Source organism: Syngnathus typhle, linkage group LG9, assembly GCF_033458585.1.
Source record: "Syngnathus typhle isolate RoL2023-S1 ecotype Sweden linkage group LG9, RoL_Styp_1.0, whole genome shotgun sequence".
NCBI classification, from domain to species: Eukaryota; Metazoa; Chordata; class Actinopteri; order Syngnathiformes; family Syngnathidae; genus Syngnathus; species Syngnathus typhle.
Window position 1 is genome coordinate 10,422,280 of NC_083746.1, and position 26,182 is coordinate 10,448,461.

At 41.5% G+C, this 26,182-nt stretch overlaps 4 protein-coding genes across 4 annotated transcripts; 2 read left to right on the top strand and 2 right to left on the bottom strand.

Moving 5' to 3' along the window:
- Positions 1–287: 287 nt before the first annotated feature.
- Positions 288–2,817, top strand: spc25 (SPC25 component of NDC80 kinetochore complex). Its single transcript, XM_061287339.1, has 7 exons — positions 288–427; positions 623–785; positions 868–933; positions 1,101–1,247; positions 1,324–1,428; positions 1,516–1,614; positions 1,772–2,817. Exons 2-7 carry the CDS (start codon positions 635–637, stop codon positions 1,930–1,932), a joined length of 729 nt encoding a protein of 242 aa, XP_061143323.1. The 5' UTR covers positions 288–427; positions 623–634; the 3' UTR covers positions 1,933–2,817.
- On the bottom strand, positions 1,954–5,526 carry nostrin (nitric oxide synthase trafficking). Its single transcript, XM_061287340.1, has 16 exons — positions 5,437–5,526; positions 5,272–5,357; positions 5,107–5,190; positions 4,912–4,974; positions 4,751–4,832; positions 4,556–4,618; positions 4,225–4,323; positions 4,026–4,151; positions 3,751–3,849; positions 3,443–3,565; positions 3,228–3,336; positions 3,051–3,139; positions 2,855–2,980; positions 2,516–2,732; positions 2,348–2,440; positions 1,954–2,268 (listed from the first exon to the last, which is right to left on the bottom strand). Exons 1-16 carry the CDS (start codon positions 5,461–5,463, stop codon positions 2,132–2,134), a joined length of 1,623 nt encoding a protein of 540 aa, XP_061143324.1. The 5' UTR covers positions 5,464–5,526; the 3' UTR covers positions 1,954–2,131.
- A 205-nt stretch (positions 5,527–5,731) lies between these two features.
- Positions 5,732–12,500, bottom strand: cers6 (ceramide synthase 6). The gene is made up of 11 exons (XM_061287338.1): positions 12,111–12,500; positions 10,813–10,918; positions 10,610–10,740; positions 9,589–9,646; positions 9,446–9,496; positions 9,273–9,365; positions 7,632–7,760; positions 7,429–7,535; positions 6,791–6,947; positions 6,656–6,679; positions 5,732–6,438 (listed from the first exon to the last, which is right to left on the bottom strand). The coding sequence occupies exons 1-11, from the start codon at positions 12,278–12,280 to the stop codon at positions 6,280–6,282; spliced, it is 1,185 nt and encodes a 394-aa protein (XP_061143322.1). The 5' UTR covers positions 12,281–12,500; the 3' UTR covers positions 5,732–6,279.
- Positions 12,501–13,727: 1,227 nt separating this feature from the next.
- On the top strand, positions 13,728–26,148 carry stk39 (serine threonine kinase 39). Its single transcript, XM_061286228.1, has 18 exons — positions 13,728–14,051; positions 15,361–15,473; positions 15,602–15,710; positions 16,142–16,274; positions 16,601–16,656; positions 16,748–16,857; positions 16,946–17,047; positions 17,280–17,413; positions 17,522–17,570; positions 17,662–17,727; positions 19,523–19,645; positions 20,306–20,335; positions 20,504–20,560; positions 20,990–21,051; positions 22,604–22,656; positions 22,741–22,809; positions 22,883–22,947; positions 24,238–26,148. The coding sequence occupies exons 1-18, from the start codon at positions 13,946–13,948 to the stop codon at positions 24,310–24,312; spliced, it is 1,512 nt and encodes a 503-aa protein (XP_061142212.1). The 5' UTR covers positions 13,728–13,945; the 3' UTR covers positions 24,313–26,148.
- Positions 26,149–26,182: the final 34 nt, after the last annotated feature.

The following is a 26,182-nucleotide window of genomic DNA, read 5'->3' on the forward strand; positions in this document are numbered from 1 at the left end:
ATTTCTCTCGGATGGTAAAATAAGAATCACTGTTTAAAATTCACAATTTAATGACTATAGCTATTCATTAAGCAATACAGGAACAACTGTATAATTAGCATAAAAACATAAAATAATTAGACATGTATTTTGAGGAAGACATAAAATAATTTTTTAACCCAATCTCCTTTTTCAAAGTAGTATTTTTATTTTATTTTGCTGCAATAAAACCCAGTCATGCAAATGAGCAGATATGAAGCAGTAATCGTTTTTAGTAGACGGCGCTAGTGCGTCACTATAGTTTGCAAGCCGCTGCGACAAATACACGAAGAAGAAGAAGAAGTACCGCCTTCGTGTTTCCGCCCACAAACAGACACAACAAACCGCGAAATTTTGAAAATAACTAACGGACGAACGAGTTCAACTGTTTTATTAAATATTTCATCACGTAAGTATCACATATACATTTTAAAAAAATCATATGCGAGTTAGTTGAAATGTTCAACGAGCGTTTTTGTAGCTTAAATTGTGTCCCCGCGAACTAGTAAGGCTAGAAACGATTGTTGTTCTGCGTTAGCATTAGCCCAGGAGCTAATAGGACGAATGATACATTTTCCATTTTTCCACATTTTTCCACCCACAGACGCCTTTGAACATGGCACCTATCACAGATGGCAACATTGTTTCCATTTTTGCCAAGGAAAGGACAGACGCCCACAATAGAGCGCTGAAAGCCATCGCTGAGCTCACGGACATTTCTGCCGAGTTGAGCTACTTTCATCGGCAGTTTCTCAAATTGGTTCCAAGTATGTTTTGTGAATGCCCATCGGCAAACGCGAGATTTCTATTTGTGCTCAGTGATGACTGCTTAGCGTTTATTTTACACAGATACGGTGATCAAGAAATTTGCGGATGACGAGGTACTGTTTGAGACCATCGAGACGTATAAAAAAGGTGAGTTATTTTGTTGGGTCGAATGCTTGTACGGGGCAATGCGTGGTGTTGTTAGGACGAGATCTGAACACTGAAAGAATTGCATATTTGTGCAACGTGATTGCAACTCAAGTTGTGGCACATTCTTCCTTGAATTTTCTCCCATCATTGTTTGTTGTGATGCCCAGATCAGCGACACCAGAATGAATCATCGCAGCAGAAACAGCACATTATTACAAACATTTCATCGGAGACTTATCAAAAGGAAATGCAGAAAATGACTCTTATGCAGGAAATTGAGAAATCTCAAGAAGAAAGAAACAAGACAAAGAACTGTAAGTTTCAATTTAGAAATCATCAGCCAATTATTATTCTTTTTTTAAATACAATTTGCCCCCCCCCCTTCCTCAGTACTTCAGTCCCAGCATAAGGAAAACAAGGACAAACTGAAAAAACTGCAAAAAGCCAGAGGAAGCTTTGAGGATCATTTAAAGATGGCAATACGGAAAATTGATGGTAAGGCAGATTTGTTACTGACATATGATTATCTGGTTGTTTTATTGTTTTTAAATGTGTAACTGGATCTATTGTGCTTTTGTAAAGCTGACAAGTTGCAGTTTGTGTTCCAAAGTATCGACCCAGCTGATTGGAACAGTCCCTACACCATCACAATGCAATTCTCTAAAGACGGATCATATCATAGTAAGTCCTCATTTATTAATCAATGAAAATCTATTTATGACAAGCAATTTGAGTTCATGTCCAAAATCTAGTTGATGGAACACCCACCAACAGTCAAAACAGTAAATACCAGCAAAAAGGTTATTGTGAAATTTACTGTAAACTTTCCATGTTGCAGCTGTGTCGAGCAAGCCCTCACTGGAGTGTCTGCCAGAGTTGATGAGAAAGCTGCAGGAGACCAAGAAAATCTCGGTTTTCCTGAAGAATGTGAGGAAGCAGTTCATCTCCCATGCTTCACAACAGGGCACCCAAAAACGAGGCAAGGCAATAATCCCATGAGGAGATTATGTAACCTGTGAGTTTTGTTTGCTTCACTTTTATTCTGATGTAATCATAGCAGAAGTTATTTCAAGATTGCGCAAGATTGGTCATCTTTACACCAACGTAATTGATTTTTCTTAGCAAATTTAAGACAATATTACCCCTCCAAAAAAAATTAAACTATTCTGTCGATCCCATTTGAAAGTCCCAGAGGCAGTCAGGCTTCAGATGATTTGATGCTACTCAGCACAGGCAGCTCCTCGACATACGTTGAGGGAAAATGACCCGTTTGGCCATTGAGCGCTCCAAACCACCAGCCATTCTCGTCCTTTGTGTAAACGTCGAGTAGGTCCCCTGTCGACACAGGTTAGTTTACATAGTAACTCCGATCTTCCTTTTTGTAAAGGTTTAGACACTTTATTCCCTTCCGTACCTTCTTTCAGAGGTAATTCATCGCTTCGTTGAGGCGCGAAGCTGTACAAAGCCTTGCATTGTCCCACGGTGCAAACGTCGGGCGTTCTCTGAACTGAATGTTTAATGTATTTAGCAAAGGATTTCAACAATGTTCCAAATAAACATTTGATTCCTATAGAAGCCCTACCGTGTTCATTAGGCTCTTGCGCAAGTGTTGGACTTTGAACACGGTCCTCTGGTTCCTGTAAGGGTGCCGTGCCACCGCACGCCGACTCCTCAGTCGGAGATTTTGTAGTCCGAACGGGTCCTTTGTAGATGATGGATGCTCTCAGGGAGTGTCTGGTTCTGAAGGTTCTCCTGAGTTTCACCGGCCGAATCAGCTGCACCACACTGTGCTCGCAGTCCTGGTGGGAGAAGTTGAGCAAAAATCTGTCTATAATTGAAAGCCATGCTAAATAGATTTTAATAAAGAAAGAAACTGTCTAATGATCCTGAGATAATTCAAGTCATTTTAGCTATTGAGTACCTTATCTTTCCACTTGACAATGCTGTCCTTAAATCGGTGGGAGGACCTGGGCTTCCCCTCGAGGTCACACAACGACGCAGACAGTTTGTAGTGCGTGGCCTCGAGGAGATCCAACTTCAAAGTGTTCTGTATGCAACAAGAACCCCACTCACTGAGCTTCTCATTCACCATCCACAAAGTCCAAAATATGACAAACCTCATCAAGCTGCTGCTCGGTCTCCTCCAGGTTCCTCTGGTTTGAGAAGGAAGGGTTTTCCGAGTAGATTTTCATCAGCTTTTGGATCCCTGCGACAAGATAATGAGCACGTATTTGGTTGTACTTCAGATTCTGATCACTCTATTGGTACACATCGATGTCATTAGTGCAGGTTGCCTTCGCAGTCTTTCTTTGCTTTTAAGATTGCGTCCTCCAAGCGACAAAGTTTGAGTTTAATGGCTTCTCTTCTTCGGTCTCTGCACATGAGTGATTTGACGTCTTCCTCCTGATGCGTGCGACACAAACAAGGTCTGAATGAATCAAAAACTACTACGCAGTGGATTCATAGTTTCCACCCAGAAATAGCCTTAAAACAATCAGAGTAAATTTACAAAATAATCGGTCATCAAAAATTCTGCTTTATTGTCCGTTGTGACGTTGTTCTCCTCCACCAGTTTTTGGATATCTTTATCCATGTCCACTCTTTGGACCAGTAACTCGATCTGCTTTTGGCCCTGCGACAATCACATTCATGATCATCATTATTGTAATGAATGACAAGAAAATTATATATATATATATATATATATATATATATATATATATATATATATATATATATATATATATATATATATATATATATATATATATATATATATATATATATATATAAAAAATGTATACTGTTACGTCTTACATGTTTGAGGGTCTGCCCAAAACTGGACATGTGCAGCTTGTACTGGGTCAGAATGTTGCAAAGAACTTCAATCCGTTGTTTCTCTAGCTCCTGAACGACCTGCCAAAACAGTAAAGTTGCAATTTGAATGGCATTTGAATGTCTTTTTTTTCTTTTCTAAATAGAATGCTTGCTTTTAGTGAGATTTTAAACCCTCTCGTGTAATTGAAAAGCAGAATAAAAGGAGATGGGTGTTTCCCCCTCGCCCTCGCCTCCATAATGAAATGTTTGGACACCTGGTAGCAGTTTTTAAGTGTATTTTCCCACTTGAGTCTCATCTGTTGGCCCTCCATGTTGGCATTGAAGTACTCCTCATCCACTCGCGTCGTTACCTCCGCCGACTTTGTCAGCCGGTTTAGCATCTGCCAGCAAGAAGCAAAATTGTTCCCTCTGTAGGTCTGAAAAAAATGCATTTAAAAAAAAAAGCTAGCTCACCTTTTGTTTTTCTTTCTCTGTAGACAAATGCTTATTACTCTCCACAAAGTTGAATAAGGCTTCGTGCTCCCGTGTTAATCCGACCAGTTTCTTCTTGGTCTGTATGAAAGAAAAGCACATAAACCACCAAATATCGAGATCAGATTCAATGCCTTGTTCTAAACCACCGCATTAGGTTTACAGTAATGATTGCAGCAGCATTTCTGCCTCTATTAAAAATTACCATCAGGCTCAGCTGCCCTTTTGATCCCTGCTTTCAATTCACAGATGCACAAAAAAAGACTAAATGGGCAGTTTCTTCTATCCTTGTATCAATTTGAATAGACTTAACCTTGATTTGCTCAGCCCAGTTCACCGTAACGAGCTTGCCCGTTCTCTCAATGGCGTTGTCGAGCTGTGAAAACAAAGGGAATGTTCATTCAGGGTAATTTTGGACACAAGTTTATTTTGTATACCGTATACAGTGGTGCCTTGAGATAGGAGTGAATCGATTTGATTTTTGTATGTAAGGGCAAAAAACACACACAGGCCTCTTTCTCTTGTTATGCTCATCTAAAAGTTGACGTAATTCCAAAATGGCCTCCTGTTGAAACGCATTCGCCAATGATCTATTAAAAAAAAAAAAGGCGACATTGAGCTTTTTTTTTTGTGTGTGTGTGTTACGACACGGGTTTTAAAATAGATTACCTGTGGGCATCTGCTCGGGAATACATCTCATCCGACACTTGACACCAGGCACCGTAAACAGAGCTGAAAGCATGAGAAGCTTAACGTTTGTGTTTATTCCAAAAAATAAACCCGGGAGGAGGATTTTGAAAGGTTAAATCGGATTCTGTTGACTGAATCGGTCAGCCCTTGTTCAAACAAAACTACGTCTCTTACTTGTCGGTCATTCCTTTGGAAGCCCTTATAAGTTTACCAGCCAATTTCTGGAGCCCCTTCGCATAGGTGTGGTCGAGTTCGGACCTAAAGCGAGTGTCGTAAAGTTTTGAGCCAAACACTTGAAAAAAAAAATTCTTGTGATGTGTACAAGTGTATGTATCTGACCTTTGCTGCATAATGTTCATAAGTTCTTTGCAGAAATACTCGCCGTCCTTTGACACTTGTTTGACATTTTGATACAGTTGGTTATACTGAAAGACCGACCGCACACGAGAATTAAAAACGAACAAAAGACAAATGTCGAGTAAAGAGCTGGTCGCGGATACTCACAGAGCAGCTGCTAATATAGTCCTTCATCTTAAAGACTGAAGCCGTTTGTTGACTTTGGACTCTGAACTTTGACCGGCTCCTCCCAAAGTCGCTCATGCGGAAATCACCCAAGTTATTGTCGGTGGACTTTACAAAGACAAATTCTAGCTATGCCTCGGATAATAATATCAAATAAGTTAATTCAAAATCTTTTTATAGAGTAATTTCATGCAACTGCATTTTTTTAAATTTGAATGAAGTAAACCAATTCAGTAGTCTATCTGTCAATCATTAAAAACAATCCACGTACTGTATATTTGCAATATTTCATGTTCATTTATTGAATAATTCCAACAACTCATGACTTTGCCTTGTACGAGGCACATGAGCAGAAATGCACCACACAACTTAACAAAATGCCTTGACATGGGAATACAGCATCTAGTCATATCTGATGCACACACGTAATACTGTTGTTGACATCTCATATACAGGTTAAGTGGACAACGTTGTATAGAACCCCCCCCCCCCCCACCTAAAAAGAAAGGTGAGCCAATTCCACACGGTCATTCATCATTTGGCAAATCTTTGGGGGTGTAGCATTGAAAAATAAAGCAGGGAAAATAAATAACGTAAGACGCACCCTCCCCCCACAGAATGCCAGACGACTGCGTATCAACGTCGTGCGCTTAAAGCGGTCAGAACTGATCACATGTATTTATGGATTGATTTTGAGTGTTGATCCAAATATGCAGATGACACCAAAGGAAATTGACTGTAGTTGAATTGAAAAGAAAGTGATGACGTTGTCTCTCATACACAAATGGATGGATAGTGAATAGTTCCAGTGCTGTGACGGATAAGTCAGTGTTCGTCGGGATAGGAGGCTCCCGTCAGGTAGCCGTTGGTCCCGTGGGATTTGTTGGTCCCGTTGGTGGCGCTGTTGTGGTGTTTCTGCTTGGCCGGAGGGCTGTCGTCCTCATCCGAGCTGGACTCGATGTCACTGCAGTCGTCCTTTGACACCTGAACACAAGATGTTTGAACGGCTGAGAAACATTTGCTAATGGTTTTTGAGGATCGGTAAATGTTAGCTTACAGGATGTGGATTCTGTGCTGCTAGCATAGCTATAGTTAATAGATGAGTCAAGTTGATGAGTCAATAAGTCGACTAAGCATTGCTCATTTTAAAATACCGCAATAGAGTAAGAATGTAAATGAGCCGCAATTTGTTACTACTTACATGTAAAGGATTCCATTTGCCCATCTTGTCGGTTGACAGGTTAGCAGAGAGAGAGTAGAAAAGGCGAATCAGAGATGGCTATCGTCAATATTTACACAGACAGTATGGAGGCTTCGAAGCGAGTGTAAGCTTTACCTTTCCTTTGGAGATGGCCTGGTACGCCGTCTTCACTATGAGGGAGGACCAGTAGGAGTGAAGAAGCTGCAGCAAAATTAAAAGCAGGTTGAAGACCCACCAGGATGGGTAGGGCCCAACAATGTCCCAACTCTCAAACAGGGTGGTGTTTAAAATCCTACCAGACAGAGAAGAAGATCGAGAAGATGGTGTGCAGAGTAGACAACAAAATGTCAACAACGACCCAAGCAGAAAATTACACAGCACCAAATAAGACAAAAGAAGCCTTTCAATGTGCTCTAGACAGATTTTTTTTCTTTCTTATGTTTGTCGAGCCGTGAGCCATAATCATTTTCTTTTCATTTATGGAGTTCTTTGACTCTCCAAGAGACCGTATCCATAGTAACTATTCCTTAGCAACAACATGTTTCTGAGGTGTTGAGAAAAAGTAGAATCTTCATTGTTTTAAAAGCCAAATATTTCACTTCAAGAATGAGCTAAACCCGCATGTAAACATAAAAGCCAAGAGTTTCTTAGTTCTGGTCGGAACGACGGTAATACAAAAGAGCTTTTGACGTGTGTTTTTTTTGTGTGCCGACACGACAGCCGGCAGTGAGCCATCAAGAGCCTGCTAAGCTTCACGGGGAAGTGACACTTACCACACTGGGTAAACTGCCAGCCTGGAACTTATGAAGAGGACCGCAAACATTGCGAACAGGAGGTTGCACAATATATGACATTTGGCATAGTTAGCCATCTTGGCGGCCTAAGGAAAACCACAAGATTGGTGAAAACAGAGTGGGCAGGTGTACTTGATGATTTTTCTGGAATGGTGATAAAGATGACCCTGCATCACCCTCACCTCTATCAGAACATCAGCAGCATCGTGGAGGCACATGACCAGAGTTCCGACTCTTACCATGTTGTTTACATAAGAGAAGGTGATGAGGGAGATGGTTGCCACGTGGTGAAGGAACATAATTAAAAAATCCTGTAGATATAAACATATACATAAATATGACACTATCATCCCGTGATTCAAAGCATGACATTTATTGCTTTTGTATAATTTTAATTAAGAACCAACAGTTTTAAAAAGTTCCCTTACATTAGACTAGACTTCAGCAATAAAGACATTTTATTTGTTCAGCTTTTAGTGGATGAATACAACTTTGCAAAAACGCTCTTGGATGAGTGTTAAAAAATATTTGCTACCTTTGTTCACCATTGTGTCACAGCTCTCAAGTGTGCAGCACCTAAATTTGTCTACCTTCCAACACGGTGGCCTTTCACTTCCTCACAATCGACGAGACACACCATCTAATCTTTACTCGAAGGCTGTGTTGAGTTCAAATCCAAAACAATGCAACCGCGCCATCGACACTAGATCAGATCATTTTATAGTCGCACTTTTGTATATACGACGTGCAGCATTATAAAGCTTCAAAACGGTGGCGACAAGCAAGGAAGCAGACATCGATCAAACCTTAGCAACGGAAATGTCAGCATTCAGAGCCACCCGAACCAGGGCAGCATGGTGACAATGAGAAGGAAGACGGGAAGGATAGGACGGATGTGAAAGACACAATGAAAGCAAGACGAGAGAGGTGCGGGGATAACATACTGGAATTGGCAGGGGATGCTGAGGACCTCCTCAGTGTAGTGCTGTGCATGAAAAAACTGAAAGGAGAAACAAAAAACAGACAACATGCCGAAAGTCAACACAGAGATGACAGAGTGAGGGCGGGCGTACACGCTGTGGCATCGCATGTGTTGTGGTCAGGCAAGACAGAGTTGGGGGAAGGGGGACGGGCGGGCGGGGGTTGGACTGGAGACCGGAATAAAATCATGGCTGAAAGGCATGCAAGTAACAAATACAGTATGTAAGTGGCCACGTTTATAATAAAAAAAAATAAAAAAAGATGAAAAATGTTCAAAATGGGTTGACAGTGTTCCATGCCTATGTTGAATACTGATATCCCTGAAATTTGAAAGAATAGTACAGCCCGGTAAAAAACGCATCTAGAATCTCTAAATTGTTTAGACGTTTTAGCAGTGGATAATTGAACACAAACGGTGGAGCAAACCTGTAACCAGGTAACAGTATTAACAGGCGCATATTATTTATCCTCTGTGAAGAATGGCAAACATTACCGAGTAGTTTTTGTCGTCTTTATACATAAGTGCGCCCCCATGTGGCCAAAGCGCACACACCAGATAGAGCAATGCAATGTCAAGGGAAGCAAAATGAAATCTGGCAATATTTTTGAATTCTTTCTCTTCTATTTAATTATATCATCATCGTATATATATATATATATTTTTTTTATAAAGTCAATAAAATAAATGCTATTTCTTATTTAAAAACATTTGAACATTTACACTACTATGACTTTAAAAGGAATTTGTTTTAAAATAAATACTACCAATAACATGGGAGTAAACTGACAAAAACAGTAAAATAACCCAAAACAATAGAACACGTGTAATAATATGCTCATACCTTCCTCCTGATGTCAGTAAATTGGGAAAAAACCAAGGACAAGTAGAAAGACAGCTCCAGTATATAGTAATAATGAATGTCCACAGTCAGTGGCTATAAGAACACACAAAAATACAAAGTCAAAAGAAATTCTGGTAAAATGACTTAAAATTGACATGATGTGATCAACTTACCTGGTAAGGATAGTTGTACCAGCATTCCTTAGTGTTCCACAGCCAGGACGTCTATAGACAAGGAACATTAATATAAACAATAATTTCTTGGCTATAGAGGGTTGTAGGGTATATTTCGCCCATCAACACAAAGATATTTTTACCTTTTTTAGGAAACGTACTCCATAGGTAAAAATGTAGAGATAAAATGTAAATCTCCACCTGAAAGAAAAAAAAAAAACCCCGACAAATTTAGAATAAAAATTAAAGTCGGATGACATTTTTGTGGGGCAGATAGATTCCATCGTGAAGCCTAAAAAAAATTAAAAACAGCCACAACACAGCAAACAGGAACTTCAAAAATAAACATTTTATTAAATTCACTGACGCTTATCTCTACTCTATGCACTTAAAATGTGTAGCTTCCTATCCATGATAAGGTTATAGGGTTAAAACAAACTACTTGTGCAAACAATTTCCTCACTATAGCGACGACCGCCCACGGCATTTCAACTAAGATGAAAAAAGATTTCACACCCTTGCTAGACCAGATTCTTCTCTTGATGTTTCTTCTCAACACTCAGTTTTGACTTTTAGGGGGTTTTGATAGCGCTCCTGACTCCCCCGGCAAAAACCTAATTTGCCCTCTGCCACAATCAATGTGCGAACAAGTCGCTCTGTGTTCCCCTCAGCTCGATAAAGTAGTATTTTCCCAGAGTTGATGAACTGTGTTACGTGGAGGCGATACACACGCTTTGAGTTCGATTAAAGCACATTGTAAGGGAAATTAACTGGGCAAGTCTACCTGGCACATAGTCAAGACAGTTGCATGGCAACTGCTTCATCAAGCCCCGCCATCAAGCCCTCCTTTTTTTCAAGTAGCGCTGAATAGCTGGCTAGATGTGTGAAACCACAGTGACTCACTCACTTTGCCACAAATAGTCTTTTTGTTCTGCTGTCTGACATGGGATCTTTTTGTTGTTGATTACATTTTTAAAGCGAGAGTGGGTGAGGAAAGTGATTGTAGATATGTAATTAAAAGACATGCTCATCTTTCAACAAACCCAATAGATTTAGGTTTTAAATGATATGCCCGTCTGAAAACAATCATTTACGAGAGACAAATTGTGTAAATAATAGTAAATTGTATTTCGTAGCTGTGGAGTTTAAATGTTGTGGCCTTACATGCTTTCGCAGAACCGAGAGAGAGTGCTAGGTTTCTCTTGGTTGCGTCTTTGTCGGAACCAGCGCTGGATAGTTCGGACATCCCAGTCGAGCTGCTTGGACAATCCTTCCAGCCTTTTTTCATCTGGGTGCTGGTTAGACAAGAAATATTTGATGCAGTGCAGATTATTTTTTTGACAATAATGACTTTATACGAGCGTCACCTTGGTAATAGCTGTGAAAACTTTCTCCAAGATAGCGTTGGGTTGGGCTTTTTGTGGCCCGTTGGCTTGTATCTTCAGGCCCACAGCACAGGGCCTTGCAATGAACCTGAAATAGAAAGTGGTATGAATATAGCATGAGAGACCAAAAAAAGAATCAGATGAGTCATCAGCAACTCTCTTTGGTGATTCAAAAATATGATCAGTTGTAGAAATTCTTCTTGGCATGTTTTTATATTAGCTGAACTTTTCAGTGTTTTAATCTCAAATGTCAAGACAATTGGATAAAATCAGTTTTGTAAATAAAAGCGGTTTTAGTTGCACGGCATGAATTGGAATGAAATTATAGTGCGTTGGGGTTTGGTGTACAATTTAGTCTCGTTGGCAGGATGCCTGCATTTGTTTCCTGACAAATGCACCCATCTAATTTCTAAAGACAATTTGAGATGAATGTTTTGAGTTACAAGCATGGTCACTGAATAAATTAAACTTGTATCGCAAGGCACCAAAGTATACACAACAAATTGATGGGTAATTAGTTTTAAAATCAGGAGTCGGCGAAAATTATTTGCTCAACCAAAAATGCTCAGAATAAGGAGAGGTGTACGGACAAACATTTCAAGTTATTAAAAGTAAAAACAAAATTCCAATTTGGCCCAGAGTTTAGTAAGAAAAAAAAAGTATGATTTGCTTTAAGCGGCCATCCATATTGATGTGGCAGGCCGAGCCTTGAGTTGTATACCTGTGATGCATATTAAATATAAAATGCACCAGTTAAGCAGAAAATGTATCTGGCTGGTCAGATGATAGTGGAATGGACAAATTGCTGCTTGGCTTTAAAAGGTTTATTGCAACAGATACAAGACAGCCAGCCAGCCAGCTTTCTTCCTTTTTATTTTAATCAGAATTGTAGTACTTTCTATAAGGTAAATAACATTTTTAGAGGCCTGATCGCATTCGCGTGGCCATCTGTGCCACATTACCGACCGCAAAATAAATGTCTAAAATAACAGGGGACGTTGCAGCAGCGTGCATGCATTCAAACTGGAGCCTGTGGTCAACGTTGTGCATGAGGCTGACATTTTAACCCACAGCAAGTTGATGATGGGACAACTACTTTGGAGCTCCAATGCGGAGCGTTCGAATGCTGCGGGCCTGTAGAAGGTATGAAGCACGCCGGTGAGAGTGGGGGGTGGGGGCAGCAGCGAAAAGCACTCGTCAAGGGTGCCATTGTTTAAAGTGGAAGCGGCAGCAGCAGCATCAGAAGCAGAAGCAAAACAAATAAATGCATAAGCACTCACCTTTCGAAAAGCAGCCGCACCATGAAAATACAGAAGGCCAAAGGGCACGCCAGATAGAGGTCCTCGGCTTGCGGGAATGTCGCTTCATCTGTGTTCTTCAAGTCAGCCCACGTTACGTTGTGGGGGAGCCAGAAGCGCTCGTTCCAGAACCACGCCAAGATACCGGCCATTTCTCCACGCCGACAGACAGTCACCAATCTTTCCAATCACCGATGGACGTTAAAGATGAGATCCAGCTCTCGCTCAGTGGCTGCTGCGGCTAACGACGGTGATGACGGGCTGGCTGGCTTACTGGCTGGCTGGGTGACTGGTGCTGAATCGCCGGTCGTCCGTGCCAGTCGAGCTCCTCCAGTGCGGAGAAGTGGACCTAGTCGGCTCCTCGCACGTGATTGGTGCATTTGGATGTCACACAACAAACCAGGACATGGTCACTTGTTTTTATCCCTCGAATAACCCACACAATGAACCAATGGATGTTTATTACGCGCATTCACATCTTTAAGAGTTATATTTTTTTGTACGTACATAAAGTGGTGAAGCCTTGCGTATTTTTTTATACTTGGATTTATTCCGAATTTTCATATACTTGTGATACGAAAGAAATTAGATTATTTTTGCCATTATTTTCAACGCACGAAACTTGGTAAACCATGACACCTATCGGCATATTTGTGTATTACACTTGGTGCATTCGTTAATTGTTTTTAAATGTACTGTTACTTTACGATAACGTTTTGCATATGACTACTTTTGGAAAATGAATGAATACATAATTTTAGGGCAGTAGAATTGTCGTCTGCCACAATCCAGTTGTCATATAAATTGTATTTTTCTAGTTTCAACCAGCATCTCCTCTTATGCAAGAATACGGCCATAATGCAAGATAAATGAGAATTTTACGACGGTGTTTAAGAAAATGTACGTCAATACATGACGTTTAACAAGTACCTACATCACGCCTCGTCACAATCAAAAATATATTTGGGGTTTGAACGCGTTTCACAAAAGCTACATACTGCACACCAAACTGACACGAATCTTCAAATGAAGGTTTGTTTTGTATGCTATCGTTTAATTTGCACAAGCGGGGTGTGTAAAACTGTATTTACCGGAGGCGTCAATGTCTTATTTGTTCAGACTCAAAAAAGGGAAAATGTTAACATAAGCCTATCTCCATTTATGATTCTCATTCGCAAGGTGAGTTAGGGAAACAATTGTACGCGGTCGTTCCTTATTTAAGTAGCAGAATTTAATAAGTATTTTTACTCAAGTACAGTAAAGTCGTACTTTGTAATGCCACTGCTCACGTACCATCTTGAATCAGTACTTTTGAAGTGGTTGTAGTGTACTTTGTTCCTCCCGACAATTTGGAGTTTATTTTGATTGTAAGAACAGTAGGAAAGTAATTGTGCTTTGTTACTTCTCGTCCTTTAAACTTCAATATACTGTAAAGTATTGTTATCTTCACATCAGTATTTCTACTTGTAGTAGTTTTTTTTTTTGTTCACGCAGGTATCTATACTGCACTTCGATGTACAGGGTGCCATCCCTTAAAAAAAACTGCGGAAACGTGACTGATCTGGCAACACCGCAACGCGCTGGTTCGTGCACGCGCCTTTGACTAGCCCTTTTATTTTCCGGGTTGCTCTCCTCGCAGGCGGCAGTTGCTCGGCTGCTGCTGCCAGCTGACACTCGCTGAAGAGAGGAGGTCAAAGCTGACTCGATCGCGCTCTCTCTCTCTCTCTCTCTTGCTGTCTGTCGCTTGGTGGTGTCAACGAGAGGCGGCAATAGCCGGCGCACGCAGAAGCAGCAGCAGCAGCATCCCCACCACCATCATGGCGGACCAAAACGAAGCCTGGGTCCCCATCCAGCCGCCGCTGCCGTCGCCGCCGGTTAGCTGGCCAATTACCAGGGAGTCGTACGAGCTACAGGAAGTTATTGGTCAGTACAACGCGGGGTGTCGAGGTGGGGCCTATGAACTATTCACGGACACATTTCTACCATTATCCGCGTTTTACCAGCTGCTCGTAACGCCAACTGGAAGGCCCACCGGCTTTTTTTGCCATCCACGTGAAGTCGCCAATGCGGATGGTAACTCATCACTAGCTACCGGTTTACATCACACGTGTAACTGGCCAAACGGAACCCAGTGAAAATGCGTGACACGTTGACTTCACAGCTTTCCTGTAGTTGCCGAGTCGTGGCGTTGCACCCACTTATTAAGTTTGATGACTAATATACGTGGCAGATGCTGCACGTTAAATGACATCATTGCTATATGTGATGGAACCAAGTGGACAATGTGCTTGCCTTATGACTTGAACGTGACAGTGACGCAAGCAGGGAGAGTCAAACAAGAGCTTAAGGTTAATATTGATATTTTTAATTTCACACAGCAATGCATTGATCTTTGAAGGCGCTCCTAGGCACACCACATATATGCGAGGCTTGGTAATAAAAAAAAATAATTAAAAAAGTACTGTCATGACTTTGGGTTTTTAACAATAAGGGCTTTTGAAGGGGAAAAAAACGCTTCACCACTAGACATCCATTGACTTCAAATGCATCCACAAAGATAAAACACAACATTACTCCTTTTTAATCAAAATCATAACATGCATTCATTGCGGAGTGTTGATAGTTTTGAAGAGCACTACCTCATCACAAAAGAGTCCAAACATTGCAGCTGTCAGTCAGAGTAGGTGTACTTATTCTGCAATCTTCCCCAAACCGCAGCTCTTGCCTTCAGACCTTGCATGTTCTTTCGTTTTTTAAGTCTGCTTCGTGTATAATGTGCTAATTCAATACAATCAATCCCATCAGCGTGTTTATAAAGGTACAGCACCTCAAATAAATACCCGCAAGCACAAACGGAAGTGTCCGCAATATTTTTGGCAGAGGCATTCTGCTTCCAGCTGACACGTCTTATCGTTGAAGATAAGAAACAGCAACACAGCTGTCCGCCGCGCTTTGGAATGGGCGGGCGAAAGAAAGACCCCATCGCCGTGAACACGTGCCGCCCGCACCGCCTCTGTTCTCATGAGCAGCTAGTAACCACCACCATCATCACATGTGTTCACAACTTCTGCTTATCTGTCACTCGCAGTTGACAAGCGATGCGTCACAGTCAGTGTCTCCCTACGTGAACAACTGTCACCTAAACATGGCCTGATTTCTAGTAACCTTGATGGTCAATGTCACCTTTTTCTTCCTGTAAGTCTAAATTTGCTCTTGGTCTGCTTTGATTCAGGTAGCGGGGCCACAGCGGTGGTACAGGCAGCCTTGTGTTCGCCCAGACAGGAGCGTGTTGCCATCAAGAGAATCAACCTGGAAAAATGCCAGACCAGCATGGACGAATTACTGGTGAGTCGAATAGATACGGGCTGTTGTAGCCGTGCTGGTGCTTTCGTGCCAAAAGTTCTTCTGATCATCTAAGCTTGGTTTCTGGAACAGATAAATCACATGGTCATTTTTTTTTTTTCTCCCGACAGAAAGAAATTCAAGCAATGAGCCAATGCAGCCATCCCAATGTAGTCACCTATTATACATCCTTTGTGGTGAAGGATGAACTGTGGTTAGTCATGAAGCTTCTTAGTGGAGGTAAGCTTCCCCCGCTCGGCGACACTTAATATTCAGCTCCATACTGGTTGGCGGGGAAAAAAAAAAATCTGATGTGTTAGACTTAGAGACTTAGACAGACTTTGTCATTTTGTAAACACTCAGTGCACACAAAACAAAATTACGTTGCATACGGCTCTCAACAAAGGAATGACATTTCGGCTTCTCATATATGTGTGAGCAGAATTTGATGAGTCACTTAACATGATGAATCTGATTGGTCTGAACTGTCAAAAATCAACTCGATGATAATCGTGCTCAGTTTCTACTTGGCGCTGTAGAAAAAGTTAATTAAATTCTTGTCCCTTTGACTCGGCGCATTCATTTGTCTCTTTAGACTAGATTTTTACAATTGCTGTTTTATTTTTCACAAAAACACAGTTCAGCGTACGAATGTATGTTATGCTTCTTAGGCTCTATGCTGGATATTATCAAGCACACAAGCAAAGATGAGGACAAAAATCTCGAAGAGCCAATAATTGCCTCCATCCTGAAAGAAGTCCTTGAAGGCCTCGACTACCTGCACCGAAATGGACAGATCCACCGGTAACACTGATGAAAAGAATTAGTTTACTATTTTTAACTATTGATGTCATTTGGGCAATTTGTATGGATTGTTACCATTACAGTAAATCCAATGTGAAATTCTCATAAAATGTCTGAAGTTCAGTGTAAACCTCCCTTTATTGATGTGCGTTTGTGACGTAAACTTCTGGACATCAAGGTCACTGCGAACTTGGCTTGACCTTTTTTGTCAGCCCCCTGGGCAACAATCTCGATGATGGCAAGCTGTTTGTGGCCCCGTTTCGGCGGATGGAAGAATCAATGCTCTGCCGCATGTTGTGTGTGTGTGTTTGGTTGGTTGGCCGCAGGGATGTGAAAGCCGGAAATATTCTATTGGGAGAAGATGGCTCTGTTCAAATCGCAGGTATGTAGTTTCACATGTATGACCGATAGTCTTGTTTTTTTCACTATCGTAGTCTTTTTAATTTTTGTTTATTTTTTTTATTTTTTTACAGATTTTGGCGTAAGTGCATTCCTAGCCACAGGGGGCGATATGACGAGAAACAAAGTTCGAAAGACGTTTGTGGGCACGCCCTGTTGGATGGCACCAGAGGTGATGGAACAGGTGAATGACTCCCTTTGACTTTTCAGTACATAATGAACTCTTGGATCAACTCTGCATATTCCATATTTTCAAACTTCTGTCGCCACAGGTACGAGGTTACGATTTCAAAGCAGACATTTGGAGCTTTGGAATAACGGCCATAGAACTAGCAACAGGTTCTGCGCCCTATCACCGCTACCCACCTATGAAGGTTGGTGTTGTGCATCTATAACCGGACTCTCTGTATTTCCCTTTGCCACGTTGTCGTGAAGTTTCATCGCAAGGAACTATGTGTCCTTTCTCCCTTTGTTAACCAGGAACAGAAACTTTTGAGGAACTTGCTTTTTTTTCACTTCGCACGGCAGTTCCTGTAAAAAAACTGTTTCCTGCACGACCTTTGTTGTCATCGCTGCAGATGACAAGCATTTGTGCCGTTTGTTTAGGTCTTAATGTTGACGCTGCAGAATGATCCACCTACTCTGGAGACTGGCGTCGAGGACAAGGAAATGCTCAAGAAGTATGGTAAATCCTTTCGGAAGCTAATCTCCATGTGCCTTCAGAAGGATCCCGCCAAAAGGTTAGTCTGGTGTTTGGTTGTCAAGTGGAAGTCTCCGAGGAGGGCTTTTAACTAAAACTTCTGCTGTGAAGTCTTTTCTTAATACATTCCAACAATTGTTCTCTCCAGGCCTGCGGCCGCAGAACTCTTGAAAAGTAAATTTTTCCAAAAGGCAAAGGTAGTTCAAAGTTTATTTTCCCTCGTAAAGCTTAACAAAGTATTGTAGTCAGTTTTTAAATGCTGATGGTCTGCATTTTTGTCACACACAGAACAAAGAATATCTGGTTGAGAAACTCCTGTGCCGGGCTCCCAACATATCCCAAAGAGCAAAGAGGGTATGTTGACACTTGCACTTCTCTGTAAAATAACCGTTATTGACCAAACGGCAAATTGTAAGCGACTGCCGGGATTGAGCCGAGTCCCTCCATCGCAATGTTGCATTTACAGTCAACACCAGCGATGCCCATGTAACACCTCAAACACTTAATGCCCCAACTGTTTTGCCGATAGCGTGAAAATATGGGTTTGTGTTGCAAAAGAGTCACACAGTGGAGACGTACTGACGTGTGTTCTGAGCTGAGCCAGTCTGCCGGGAATCAAATGGTTGAAATGAAACGGTAGACTACGAAAGAACAAGCTTGCTTGGTAACTCGATCTTCGCTCTCAGTAAGCGCAGTTTTCAGACACGGCTTCACATCGTATCGGCTTTATCTAAGAGTTGGCCTTGTCGGTCAGCAGAGGCTTATTGCCGGGAGGCAGAGTGGGGTAAGTGGAGGGATGGAAAAACACCGGCACGTTTCGGAGTCAATAGAGGGCATCCTGGAGAGCGTCGTTGCCGTTGTGGATGACATGAACGCAGAAAATCCAATAAAAAGGCAGGGGAGGGGCGAGCATCGAGACTGCTGCCTCGTAACGATGGCCGAATTTTGTGCATTGATATTTTGCAGGATGGACATGGATGCTCAAGTCATCCTGATTGGTTAAAAAAAAAAAATACATTAACATATCGCCTCAAATGATGTCATGCAAAGTCTACAAAGCGAGTCAAATACAAAGCTAACGACCTTTTGTGCTGATTTGACGAACGCCACCACCTGCATACTCTGCAAATATTTCTCAAAGCTTGCAGCGCCAGGCGACGGAACATTATCATCCCAATATGGGGGTGACTTTTGTGATCCATCCATTCAGTCAGTGCAGTCAGTCCCGCAAGGACCTTGAATGCCCTTCCCTTCTAGGAGGGAACACGATATTTAGTCTGTTTTTCACCCTTGTGGTCTGCCCTCCCCTGTTTTGGTTTTCCATATTCATGGGAAGCGCACGCATTGCTACTCTCGGGGAAAAACAAGTGCCATAGGGGTCTAAGAGAGGACAGGCAGCTCTTATGTCATTGCTTGCGTGATACAAAGAGACTTGAACACAACTTGAAAAAAAATCATCTTAAGTATATTCATTTCAAGATGTTTGCTAGACGTAGGAATTATGCATCCATGTAGGTTGTCTTGCACTAAGTAACCAGGAGAGGGCATCATTGCACCAAGCCACTATGTTCTCACAATGTTCAGGCTGTCTTGTAGCAAGTAAAGCACAAGATGACGTCACATCAAACAGTGTTACAAGATTGTTCCAACCTAAAATGAGAAATTGTGTATTTTTCTTGCAGCATGGATTTTTCTGATGTGAATGTCAGTCAGGAAAATCCACCGAGACTTGATCTGTGTCTGTTTTGCTCAAGGCCCCAGAACTCTGGGTTCTATGTCAGGTTTGGAAATTGTAGCTGGCAGCACCCGAGGGGTAGAGAGCCTCTTTAACTTAATGGTTGCCTCCAGCCGCTGCTCGTCGCTTCGGATTTTTCTTACTGCCTGCAACATTGTAACATATCTGACTGGACCGCACGCTGCTTTTATGAGCCAACTGCTGCTCGCCTCGCTCTCGTCTTGAATGGTCGCCAAGCTTTGTTGTGTTATGATATGTAGCAGTGGAATTTGGCCCTGAGTTGAATATCTGATACTGGTTTCGCTCTATTCGTTGTGCTAAGAATCTGACATACTGTATGAATTTTGACATGCCTTTGAAATAATTCGGCGATGGCAATAACATTTTAACCGAATGTACTTTGCCACGATGTAGGTGAGGCGGGTCCCGGGCTCCAGTGGTCATCTGCACAAGACGGAAGACGGCGACTGGGAGTGGAGCGACGACGAGCTGGACGAAGGCAGCGAGGAAGGCAAGGCGGCGGTGAACCAGGGCAGGGTAATTGGGATTAAATCTTCAGTTGTTTGAAAAAGGAAAAAAAACGCAAAACACAACGCAGCGGATTCTGTGCCGCGTTTGGTGTCAGCTTTGTGATTCCACTTGTATAATTTGACAGGAGCATCTAATCTCCGTCTGAAATCCACTTAACAAATTGGAAACGAGCACTCAAGTGCGCGCCGCTCTCAAAGGACTTAACATTTGTCACCTGCGCAATCAATGAGTGAATGGCTTCAACTCGAATAAATTAATAAGATAAAAGGCGTTTTCATCCACATCCAAGGGAGAAGGAGAAAAAAAAGATGACATTCTGCGGAAGCGTAACAATTTGCAACAAGATCTGTGCTGACAGATGTGTTTGAAAGTGCAAAATGGGATTTTGGGGCCATACCAGCAATCTGGTTCACATTCAGTTGAAGTGTCGATTTGGCTCCCCCGTGCACAGATTGTGGCTTTTTGCTCGTCTCCACCAGATTTTTCAAATCCTTTAATGATGTCGTTATCTATCTGCTTTTACACCAAAATTAATTGGGAAGTGGAACATTATTGGAAGTAGTCACAAAAGTGGCTGCGCACAAACAAATGCAAACAAGGCTAACTTGTCAGTGGTAATAATTGGGCCCAAATTTCTTCACCTTTCTTTTTTTTTGTTCCATGCAGTCACGGCGGGTCAAGAACGACTCCAAAGTAGTAAGTTGACTTTTTTTTTTTTTTTCTCTTTCCAAAACATGTACACTGCTTTGCGTTCTGGTGAAAGGACAGCATGGATAAATGAGCATGTTTCCTTTCACCGGACGAGCCTTAACGTGATTGGCGTGCGTCACATTTTCACAGCTCTTATTCTTTTGTGGCTTGCAGAATGAGGAGAATGTCAAGAATGTTCCTTTTGATGGCTTATCCATCCAACATCCCCAGGTGAGGGATTGCATGCCACATGCGGCATCTGCTCTCCTTTGTGACCTTGCCGTTTTTTGTGTACATTAACACATGCACGTGTGAGGGATGCACTCAGCAAGTCACAGTCTGCCTGACTAAATTCTCACCGCTATTATGCCCCATTTCCAAAGGCTTTGTCATTTTCAAAATGAACGACAGCAGATTTGGGGTGGCGTCTCGCGCTCCCATCAGGTGCTGCTTGCCATCACATGGCATTTTCTACCTCGAATAGTACCATTAGAGTTTCACAGAACGACTCGTCCACGAGGATTTTTTTTTTTTGTCTGTGAATCAAATCACACGTGACAAAGCTTTAAAGATCATACAAATAGAAAAAAATAATCAAATGGAGTAGATTTGCTCAATTGTTTTGTGTATCAGCTCCTCATTTCACGTGTTCGCATTCAGGTGGAGCCATTTGGGGATTCGCTCTACATTCACGGTGCTGTGAACCTGGTCCTGCGACTAAGGTATGACATTTCATGCATTTCCAAAAATAACATGTAAGGAAACACGATCGCTATTGCATTGTGAGGTGAGAAGGAAAAAAAAAAAAAAGAGTAGATGACTGAACACTATTTCACTCTTTGGCATGTGGTTCACTGCTCAAACAAGGAGGAAGTTCTCAAATGTAGTGCAGACACAAAAACAGAGAGGCATTTTCGAGGGTGTTGGCGCGCGCTATCTGGGCAGGTGAAAGGCCGCCGCGGCGTTCGCAACAATCCGCTTACGTTGACACCCGAAGGTCTTGTCTCACCGTAATTGCTAACATAGCACTTGTCAGGATGTGACAAGGCGAACCGGCTGCTTGCAAATCTCTGCTATTCGCGACTCTTGACTGTGAAACAAAAATATTTACTGGCGGATTGTCAACATATAAAGTCTGATAAAACGTGTTACTGTACTTTCTTTGCTTTACCCGCTGTGTAATTTTAATATGATCAGATCATTTACATAAGTTTAGGAACATTGTAGGTTTGTGGCATTTTCTAAGAAAGCTTCCTTGACACTAATGGTATTTGTGGGAGCAAAACGGTTGCTAATTTGGTCTCGACTGCCGAGGGAGTCGCACTCGCTTAGCCTGACGTATGATAATATCAAGGGACTGACTGAGATACTTGTCGCTGTGTAATTGGCTTCTTGTCATTTCACTTGCCTCCAATTCAGGCTTTTTTTGTGTCCTTTGCGAAGGCACTAAAGCCCTCTCGAGAGTCTCGTTGTCACGACTTTGAAAAATAATATACGGCTGAGGATATCAGTTCTCATTTGCAGCCCAGAGTGGGGAAAAAAAAAAGCAGCAGATATCCAAATTGATTCCGTTGTTTCATCAAGATGTGACATTTGCATGTATTTTTTAGATTTAGAGAGCAGAGGCAGACATGATGTGGAAAATGTACCACCGTGGACGTGACCTTTCAGATATTAATGTATGATCCAAATAATTTACCACAAAGCTTTGCGAGGCGTAGTAGAAAGAAAAGAATTGCTTGTTTCAGTTCCACTGTAGTAACCTAAACAATCATTTGAGGAATATATATCCAAAATATGAAATTAAATCAATTTGATTGGTTTAAAGAAATGTATTCAAATGAACAGCCGTAATTTTGTAACATCAACTCGAGATCATTCAGTTTATTTGCAATCATTCAAATGATGCAATTTAGCTTGTGTATTTCTTTAGCGCCTTTCTGAAACAACACCATTGTTATTCTACACTCATCCCCCCCATCCTCCTTAAAGAGCGCAAATAATGAGCAGCTCTTTGGGCCGGCCTATCAGAGCATTACGCCGTGCTTCACATCATGTCTCTTTTCTGCGCCACGCCACTTAACACAGTAATCCTGCTCAGCCTCACTTTCTGTCCATTAGCCTCTATAAAATCCCCCAGGCGATGTGAGAAACATATTACTGTCCTTTTCCATTACATGTATGTGAAGTGTGTTTGCGACCTGGGCGTCCTTACCTGACGCAAATTCGCTATTGCAATGTCCTTATTGAAATTGTTGCGTCTTCTCCTTTCAGGAACTCCAAAAAGGAACTGAACGACATCCGTTTTGAATTCACTCCCGGACGAGGTGCGAGCAGACTTCGCCGTTTTTAGTGTGCGTATGTGAATTGAAAATCACTGCGTTTTTTTTTTTTTTGTATGCTCTCGCTAGACACGGCCGATGGGGTTTCCCAGGAGTTGTTCTCCGCTGGTCTTGTCAACGGACACGACGTCGTCACCGGTATTTGCTTTTCTTGTCCTTTTCAATTACGTTTTGTTTGGCGTCTGACATTTGTGTCGTCTTGCGCTTCCAGTTGCTGCTAACCTTCAAAAGATTGTAGATGACCCAACTACCTACAAAGTATTGACCTTTAAGCTGGTGAGTTTGCTCGTGATTGATGGCCGACGACCCCGCTGAGGCGACTATGAACAGATGTTTAAAAATGCAGAGAGGGCATGTTACCGCAGGATATGTGCAGGAAAAACAAAACGGACTCAACACATGTCCAGCATTTTTAACCATCTATTTACAATCGTTAAAAAAAATGTAGGAGCGTGACACATAATGAGCATTTTAGCTCAGATCTATTGTTTGCTAATGTTTGTAGCCTTTTATCACCAGGACCAAGGCAAATGTTTTTGCCATGCCATCTCCCACACACAACTTTTTAACCGCCTATGCCCACCACTAATTAGCGCTAGTTTTGCAGAGTCTACACACTGTTTACACTCTTTTCTCGACTGTTCTTCCATAAGCACAGCAAGGCGCCAGGGTGTTTAAAGACTAATTGCATGCTGTGAATGAAGCCTTTTTAAAATCATCTTTTTTTTTTAATGGTCCATTAAAGATCCTTTAATGATATTTATGCAATCGGTAATGTGACTGGCTTTACCGTGCATGCTAATTATGTACGCGCATATACGTAACACTCGGGCGTCTCGCTTCTGCTCATCAGCAGAATGCAAGCAAGCAGACCAGCCAGATGCACACAAACGTTTAGTGCAGATGAGGTCAAAGACTAAAGCTGTACGCCGTACAAAATTCTGCTTTTGTACTGATGATGCCCAGTTGTATGGTTTAATTAAACATGCTTATTTTAGCTATAGTCTATTTAATATTTTGATCCACATCTCACCCTGCAAAGCACAAATGATAATTAATCTTCACGCAAGATTTGAGACCTGGAGCACTCCCTGTTTGGTCAAAGGAGTTTTAGTGAGGGCTGATGTTGAGCGATAAGACTTGAAAAATTTGTAGGCACACGATTAATTATTGCATTAGTAAATTGGTCCATCGTTTAGACAGTGGTCCTTAATCTAGTTTTTTTTTTTCTTCTAGAAGAAGAAAAGAAGCAGCGGCGGCTGGCCAATGCAGCCAGCTTGGGAGCCTTTAAAATAAGTCTATAAAATGTTCCATGTTGGAAAAAACCTCGATTGATCTATACCAAAATTTATGAGCACATCACATGCCGACTTCATATTCCAGGAGTATTAGAACCATCGTCTCAATATTTTGGATTTTACGGGTGTCGTTAGCTGTCGCCTATGAAGAAGCGACGTTGCGAGTCGGCTCCCGTCTATGAAGTCAAACATAATATTTATTTCCATGGAGCTTATTGACCCCCTCACTGATTTCATTTTTTTTTTTTTTTCTTTCCCGTCCTTGCAGGCCTCCTGCTGTGATGACACGGAGCTCCCGGACGAGGTGAAGCTGATCGGTTTTGCGCAGCTGAGTCTTAGCTGATGCTCTCTTCATGCCTCAAGCGGGTGAGACGGACGCGTTCAGGGTAGACGGGCTGAGGAGCAAAAAAAAAAATAAATAAATAAATAAAGCGCCACTTCCAGCAAACATCCTCCCTCCAGCAACACCCCCCCCCCCCCCTCCCGAGCACCAAACTTCCCTGCGTTCCTCCGCCCAGCACACGAGCAGGGATCAGGATGAAGCCCAGGAAACCTACTCAGGATGTGAAAGAAGGTGATTTTGAAATGTAGCTTTGAATGTTTTTATTTATTTATTTTATTTTTTACATCACGTTACCTCTGGTGTTCCCTCAAAGCTCTTATTTATTTGATTTTTTTTTTCCTCCCCACTTCTGCCAAAAAAAGACATTTCTTTGAGTTGCTTTCCAAAAGCTCAAATCACGCGATTTGCCGGGTTTTCTCCTGTCAAGCACATTTTCAAAGTAACACAATGAATGTCTTTAATAAAAAAGACAAAGGATTGTATTCTATGAAAGGAGTATTAGGGCACACAGTGAAAAGAATTGTGACAATTAAGTTCTTATTTATAAACATTTCACAAATACGAAATTGCCTAAATGCTTGCAGGAGTGTAACTCAATAGTTCTCTTCTACTATGACTTTCCCCTCAATTATATGTTACTAAAATTTTTGAATCGATTAATTCTTTACATTGATTCAAAATCTGCCCACGTTTTTTTTTTCTCACACAAATCAGGCTTACATAATAATACAGAGGTGGAGTTTTTCTGGAATGTCATAACTAGGAATTATAATCCACTTTTCTTGGTCACACATCAAAAGCAGGAAAATTCCAATATTTTGAAAACCTGATGTGCTACAAGAAAAAAAAAACTTAAATGAACATCTAATATGTATTAAAGAGCCAACGAAGCCAACTGTGATTAGATTATATATTGATATTCAACTTTTTTCTGCCCAAACATCAAATTTTGTACATTTTATACCTTTTATTTTTTGCAAAATTACACATTTTGTTAATATTCTAAGATGAAAACTAGTTCTAGTATTAGCAGTCATTACCATGATAATTCATTTTCAGTGTTGCCCTAGTAACCCTTCCTAGTAGTCTTAACATGGACAACAAGGCTTGAGTGTCCAGAAACAAAACAGCCCCCCCCCCCCCCCCCCCGTATGCTTGCGTGTTGATTTGCTGCTCAAGTCTCGACAGTGTTAATGCTTCAAAAACGCTCAAGGTGCCTTGTTCATTTTCATGTGCCTACGACAGTATTGTCAAAGGGAGACCACACGTATACTAAAGAGCCGCCGAGTCTACCCATTTCAATTTCATACACGCCCGCCGCGTTAGTCCGGCAAGTGAAGCATCTTAATGTTAATGCACTTTTGGGCTGAGATGTGTCTGCACCCGACAAGCAGATGCCGTCGTCGCCCTCGGAGATGAGTTCAGTGGTGAGCCTTTTTCTTTTTTTTTTTTAATGTTCACTCCACATAACTGCAGCTGTGCTGATGTGACGTGATTGCCTCTGGTTTATCTACTTTCACAGACTCCCCCTTTCATTTCATTGCTATGACCTGCTGCACAATAAAACACTGGTAATAATTAAAAAAAAAAAAACAAACAAAAAAAAACACGCACAGTCCAGACAATTAATAGCAACAATATGAAAATGACAATGAACCCATCTTGTGTGCTCTAAATAATTTTTACCGGTACGTGTTGTGTTCAAAATCCTACCTAATAACCAAATTTAAATAATTTGTTTTTGTGTATAGTATATGTAACCATGACAGCATATTTCACCTGTTTATGACCTGTAACTGATTGGGGTTTGTGACAATAAATTGCTATTTAAACATGTTTCTTTTGGTTTGTTAATTTCACAGTGTGAAAG